The following is a 6,589-nucleotide window of genomic DNA, read 5'->3' on the forward strand; positions in this document are numbered from 1 at the left end:
TATTTCACCATCTCCTTCCTGTTGTTCTCATCCAAGACAAAAAGCCTTTGCATGAGAGCAGTTTCTTCGAGATTGCCTGCGTCTCCAATAGAGCTGGGAGGAATGGTTTCATAATTCTCAGGATTTGGTTGAAGCTGCGGAGAGAACCCGATTGGGTGGGGTTAGGGTGGTGCATTCAGGGCCAGGGAGGTAATATCTCGCAGAAATGTGACTCAAAACCGATCCGATTGTGGGACCTGGTGAATTCTTCAGAGGTGGAATGAACGATGAGTGTTGCTCATGTGGATTTGTTATTTCCCAGAGTGCGCTGAGATGTTTTATGTTGTGATTTGGCGCTACATAAACACCAATTATTTTTGTTTAAATCGGCATACTCCACCAGCTCCAGCGTCTACAGGCTCCAGGGGGTCCTGTTCCATCTAGTACATCCATCTGTGACATCGCTCTGCGAAGCGACTTCTCATCGTCAGAGCCTAACCGCCAAAATATACAAGTCAAACTGTAATTATTTCAATAAATTGTTTTCCACTCCTAATGACCTCTACTTTTTCAACTGTGTTTTACAAGCACTCTTTGGCTGAGGAACATTTCATGTAAGCCTGATGCATAGGTACGCACGATGTGTCATTTCCTCATGCTGTCAGGAAGGTAGAGTTTTGCATGACACACACACACACACACACACACACACACACACACACACACACACACACACACACACACACACACACACACACACACACACACACAGGAAGTGAATACAACTTGTCATACCATTTCTGTGTAAACTCATTTGCACTGGAGGCACTAAGACGCGAACTGTCACCCTGTTACTAAACCGGTAAGTCGGTCAACACGCTGGCCGTTCAAGCTGCCTCATGTTTCCTCTATCTTGTCTTCATATTTTGCAGTACGTTTACGTAACTTCTGGCTGTCGCGTTATCCAACCGGCCCTTGAGACTCGTTCTGCCTCTGTGTATAAATCAGTCGCCCCTTTTAATCTGCCATACGTCGTAAATTGTCCACAGCAGGTTTATTTGCTTCTTTTTGGTCAGGGAATCTTGATCATATTTTTTAACTGCTCTTGTAAATCTCTCATCCGTCCAATTTCCGTGAGCCGTGACCAATTTCTAACGACATAGAGAACCGAAGTAAAGTAAATATTTTTGGTATCTGTCAGCAAAAGCAGATTCTGATACCTTCAATAGTCCCTTGCAGAGATTTTGTTGTTGTTGTTGTTCACACTGAAAATGAGCATGAAAGAAATAGCTTCATTAAATGAGGCATTTCCTTCAACATTTTGCGACGCGCTGACTTTCCCACGCCAATACTAATACAGAGACTGCGTGTGTTAGAGTAAGTGTGACTAAAGGCGCAACTGCCTTCGTGATCAACGCGCTTCAGTTTTGACTGCGCGGGAAGATCCGGGAAAGTGGCGAGGAAGCATCCTCGGCTCAAAAAGCTTCCTCTGCCCATCAGCATGTCCCAAGTCTTTTTGCCTGGAGAAAACATTCTTGGTTTTAGCTGTAATTTGTTCCACATCTGCACCTCATTCCCCGTTCGTCGTCCTCGTCTCTGTCCATCTTGAGCTCAGGATGCGGTCGACCGAATGACTAACGGCAGGATCAGTTTGTGACACGCACCTCAAGGGACTAATATTATTTTGGGAGAGGTTCGCGACGATGCTCGCGGCGTCGTTCGCGAACTCTGTGCGTCCAAGACAGCACGTTAACCACACAGAGTTAGCAACATCTGAGAAAATGATTTATGTCGCCCAGCCATCAAATTGCTCTTTTCAAGCTAAAAATGAAATAGTCCAAACCTACATAGACATAATCGGCTAATAGTGAAATTCACAGCCAGATTCAGAAACACTTAGACGACAGCACAGTAGCTGTTTGTCGGACCAAAGATGATAAGGAAGTTGTGAATGGTGCCAAGTTTAATTTAAAATTGTTGTTCTAAGTCAAAAAAAAAAAAAAAAAAGCTTAAAATAAAACCTAATTAGCAATTAGCAATGTATGGTTACAAGTAGATATTTGCATATATGTCGTTTGAGTGCTGGCTAAACTATAGCCAAAATTAGACAACTATAGCTAAATTAGACAACTTCTGCTCTGCTCTTGTGTTTTTACCTTTTCCCCTCGAACCTTTCAGCGGAAACCTTTTCTTATGCACGATCTTTCAGTTATTTTTTTAAAAACCCAGAGGGTCGTTTATTATTTTGGGAAATATTTATATGTGCCAAAAGCTAGATGAGTAAATAAATGCCACACGTTTCTCAAGCTAAACCAGTCCAGCACATCATCAATCACATCATTAAAACAATGTGATTTTAACTCTTCAGTTATTTCAGTATGAAGACATAAAGGTAATGTGTAAGCTTTAGAGGTGCTGCTGTGTACAGATGTTATACTTTTTCACAGAGCCAGGATATGCATTTCTAGTCTTTTTGCAAAGCTGTATTAATGGGCTGCGATCATATGGACAGATAAGAGAGAGATATTGACATTCATGTCTAACTCTCCACGAGAAAACAGTGCGAGTTTCCCAAAATGTTGAACTATGCCTTTAATCTTAGGGGAAAAGAACATTCTTGGTTTGACACGGTTTTCAACGATCTTCGAACAAAACACTGTTGATCCTGACTACTAAGTCATGGAAATTCATGCAGCTATCATCACTCACCAGGGTCTGTCACAGTTATGACAGACCCTGGTGAATGACGATAGCTGCATGAATTTCCATGTTATTTCATATTAATAAACTGTTTGGGTTAACACACTTGGGGGCTCCGAGTTTCACCGAACACCGTGAAAACCGATACTCCTGTTTAAACACCCATGTGTCTGTCCAAAGCTATTTTCCTTTTGTACTGAAATGGATTCTGATGTCTCCACGATGAACCTTTTACGTAACATTCGCTTTGCTCCATTTCTGTTTCGCCAACTTAAAATTAAATTGATCAAACTAAAGTCCTTCTGAATTAACTACAATCTCTGAGTTTTTTAGAAGCAACTGGTTGCTGCTTTTGAGGCCAGCAGAGGTTTTTTTTTTGTGCTAATCAAATACCAGACTGAGCTTCCTGCTCATCATATCCTGGTTGGCTGACAGCTCATATTGTGACAGGTTGTGGTTGGTGTGTGTGGTGAGGCCTCAATCTTTACTTTCCATGTGAGACCGGGGGCTTTCTGTTCTGTTCTGCCTCTCTATTCTTTTCTCCTGAGTACAACCTTGCGTTTACTGTTTTTAATCCTTACAGCACTCATTCAAATTGTAGTTGATCTATTTCTTCTCTAATCTCAAACAAGCAAGGGATGTAGAAATATTTGTAGCGTTGAAACTGAAGGGGAATTTATGCACCATTTAAGAAGAATATTTATGTCCTGCTTGCTTCAACTGAACATTCTGGCATGCAATACAGTGAACCCTCGTTTATCGCGGGGGTTACGTTCCAAATAGAGACCGTGATAGGTGAAATCCGTGAAGTAGTAACCTTTTTTTTTTTTTACAATTATTATACAATGAAATACTCCATAATACATTGAAACCAAAGAACAAAACCTTTTTACAGGCCCAAGCATTTGTTTAACAAATAAAAGTACTGTATAAATGTTTTTTTTTACAAATAACTACTGTACTGTAAAATAATAATTTGAATCATCAATACGAACTGAAGGCTTCAAATTGCTGAGATCGGCACCGCCCCACTGCGACCCGAGTCATTGGATTAGAACGGGAGGAAATGAAAAATGATTATGAAAACAAATACAAAGTACAGTAGGACAAATAGTGACTCGTGTATTTCACTGCTCTTCTGACTGAGCCGCTGCATCCTGACTCCGCTCTGCAGCGGTTCTTTCTTCTAAAGCCGGCGGTGCAGGTGTGGTTTTTCAAGAGAAGAACATAGTTATCGGTAGTTGTTGTTGCTCTTTTTTCTTCTGGGCAAAAAGATTCTTATAAACCGACATGCCACCATCGATTATTTTTAATTTGGCAAGCTGTTTTACGTACGTGTACATATTAAACCGCAACGTTATTGACAAACAGGTAGAGAAGAAGCGGAGAGACTGTTTAGCCAATCAGAATGCAGAACACAATGCACGATGCAAATCCGTGAAGCAGCGAGACCGTGAAAGGTGAACCGCGTTATAGCGAGGGTTCACTGTAATCGAATAAAAACAAAAAAAGGAACTTTTTACACGAACGAGGCAGGGGTTCAAACCGTTTGGGCGCTCCTCTACGTTTGCTTTCAATGTATTCTCTCTGCAAATCATGCTGCCAAAGTACAATATTTCTGTCACTCATACCAAGATTATTGGTTTTGTTCTAACAGGATCCAATGCAGACAGTAAGCGCAGATTCAGGGGTGCCGGAGCCCACTCCAGAAGACTTTGGCACTGCTAACAGCCTCAAGAGAAGCTCCCTAAACATTGAGGCTGTTGAGGAGTTTTCTCAAAACATGGCAGAGAACATAATTCAGTTGTTTATGAGCCAAATGGAAATGGTAGAACCCAGGATGCCCGCTTTCAATGAAGACCGGGAGATGTTAGCGGAAAAGTTGGCGTCAGCAGTGATTGAGATTGCCCTGAGGGAAGTGCGTCGAGGTCGAAACGTTGAGGATCAGACTTCAAGATCCGCCGGGGTAAAAATGGATCATGAAATGGTTGAAAACCCGTCTTTTGTTGATAAATCAGGAAAAGAAAAAGACTTGTTGGACACGGACACAGAGATGGATCCAGCTGGAGAGCTCCAGACTTCCAGAGACACCCGGCCCTACTACCCGCCTCTATCCCAGTCAGGCCTTCCCGTCGTGGGATCCCTCGACTACCCCGACGCCCCTCCGACCACCCCTCTCCTCCCTGAACTCGAGAAGAGCCGACAAAGCTTTACCCGAAAGCTGAAAGGAGGTTTGGCAAAGGTTTTCCTGCCCTCACCTCCGCCGCCAACTCCGAAGGACAGAGAGGACAACTCAGGCGGCCCCATCAATGACCCTCGGGTGGAATTAATGGAGTATCTGATGCATTCGCTGTCCACGGATGATTTGGTAGAAGGCGGTTTAGAAGGACGACCTCAGTGGGGAGCCAACATGGAGGCTTTTGCGGAGGCTCTGGCGTGTGATATCATGGACTGGGTCTTGAGGGCCAAAAACAGAGAGCAGATAGCAGCCGATAGCGATCTTCACCGCCTCGCCCAACAACTGGCCGAAAGCATCATCACCTCCTCTCTTGATGAATCTAAAATGCTCGTCTAGGATTTTAATGGGATCCTATTTGTGATGACCAGCACATATATACGCGCACACACGCGCGGTACCTCCGGGCTGACCACCACCGTCTGATATTTTCATTGAAGTACGGTTTACTTCAATAATATTGTTCTGTAATCTCAAGTTGTTTATTATCTTTTTTCTTCTTCAAGAATATATTTCCCAATAAAGTTGAATTAAAGCTTGTGGAGATTGTTTGATTGTGGAATATTAGATATTCGTTGGAAAAACTGTCCACTGATCCAACAAAAAGATGGTCTGGTACTTGTTAGGCAGCACACATGCTGGACGATGAGCCTCAGGTCATGGTTTCATTCCAAGATGGATAAATACCCTTTGTGATTGGGATCCAACAGCAATAACCATACGTGTCCATTAGATGGCAGCACAGGAGAGTTGTTCCTGTTTACTTTCAGCATTAGGTCAGTAAGGTTATCCTCCACATGACAAGAACTTGGGTTTTCCATCCATAAACTAATTTGTGGCAGTTATTGTAGCTTTATTTTTCATTTGTTTGTTGGTTTGTCAGGTTTTCTTTAAAAAAAAAAAAAAAAAGAATTAACAAAAATAAAGACTAAATCCACTGTGGCTTGACACAACTATAACAGAATCTTAAACTGGGTTGTAAGTTAATTTGTATCACACCACTCTATAATGAAGTTTAACAGTGGGAAGTTGGTTGGTTAGCTCTTCTTGTAATCAGCCTCAAACTCTTGGTAGATGCAGTGTGATTCATTCATCCCCTGGACTGAGCCAGCGCGTTGGATGAAACTGTGCTCTGGCTTGGAAACAACCCATTTTCATAATTACTTACTCACTGAGGTCAGATCCAGGAGTAAGAGGGAACCACGGTTCGTAACCAAGCAGAGAAACAATGCTGAAAAGAAGTCAAATCAGAACACAATCGGGAGAATGCCAGATTCACTGAAAATGAAAAGCTTTGCTGAACTTTTAAAGAGCTGTTTCGAATAAAGAGTTTTATTTTCCTTCTTAGTCATCATGGTTTCAGCCACTTGTTGAAAAAGGGGCTGCTCGAGTACACACAGGCCTTCAGTTCAAGAAAATGCGTAATCAGGGCACAAACACTTGGACTTTTGTTTGCTCTCTCATGTTTCCACGTGTTTGTCTAAACACTCCAAAAAAAATAATACAAAGCACTTTTCACTCCTACAACACAGATGGAGCGAGTGGGAGAGAAAACAATGTATGTGTGCACAAATATTAGTGTGTGTTATCACTTACAGCCTTTTCTGTGTGGGAGAGAATCAACAAGGAGTTTGAGCACAACCTAGAAACACACAGTGTCCCGAATAATGACTT

At 42.3% G+C, this 6,589-nt stretch overlaps 1 protein-coding gene across 1 annotated transcript; it reads left to right on the forward strand.

Moving 5' to 3' along the window:
• Positions 1–756: 756 nt before the first annotated feature.
• On the forward strand, positions 757–5,454 carry LOC138626422 (uncharacterized). The gene is made up of 2 exons (XM_069708065.1): positions 757–841; positions 4,337–5,454. The coding sequence occupies exon 2, from the start codon at positions 4,343–4,345 to the stop codon at positions 5,252–5,254; it is 912 nt and encodes a 303-aa protein (XP_069564166.1). The 5' UTR covers positions 757–841; positions 4,337–4,342; the 3' UTR covers positions 5,255–5,454.
• Positions 5,455–6,589: the final 1,135 nt, after the last annotated feature.

The sequence above is a fragment of the Brachyistius frenatus genome, unplaced genomic scaffold (assembly GCF_029030835.1).
Source record: "Brachyistius frenatus isolate BFR_SWC_R1_liver_20210118 unplaced genomic scaffold, ASM2903083v1 Contig_73, whole genome shotgun sequence".
NCBI classification, from domain to species: domain Eukaryota; kingdom Metazoa; phylum Chordata; class Actinopteri; family Embiotocidae; genus Brachyistius; species Brachyistius frenatus.

Coding starts and splice junctions, on each gene's coding strand:
- LOC138626422 (XM_069708065.1), top strand. CDS start 4,343: ATGCAGACAGTAAGCGCAGATTCAGGGGTGCCGGAGCCCACTCCAGAA.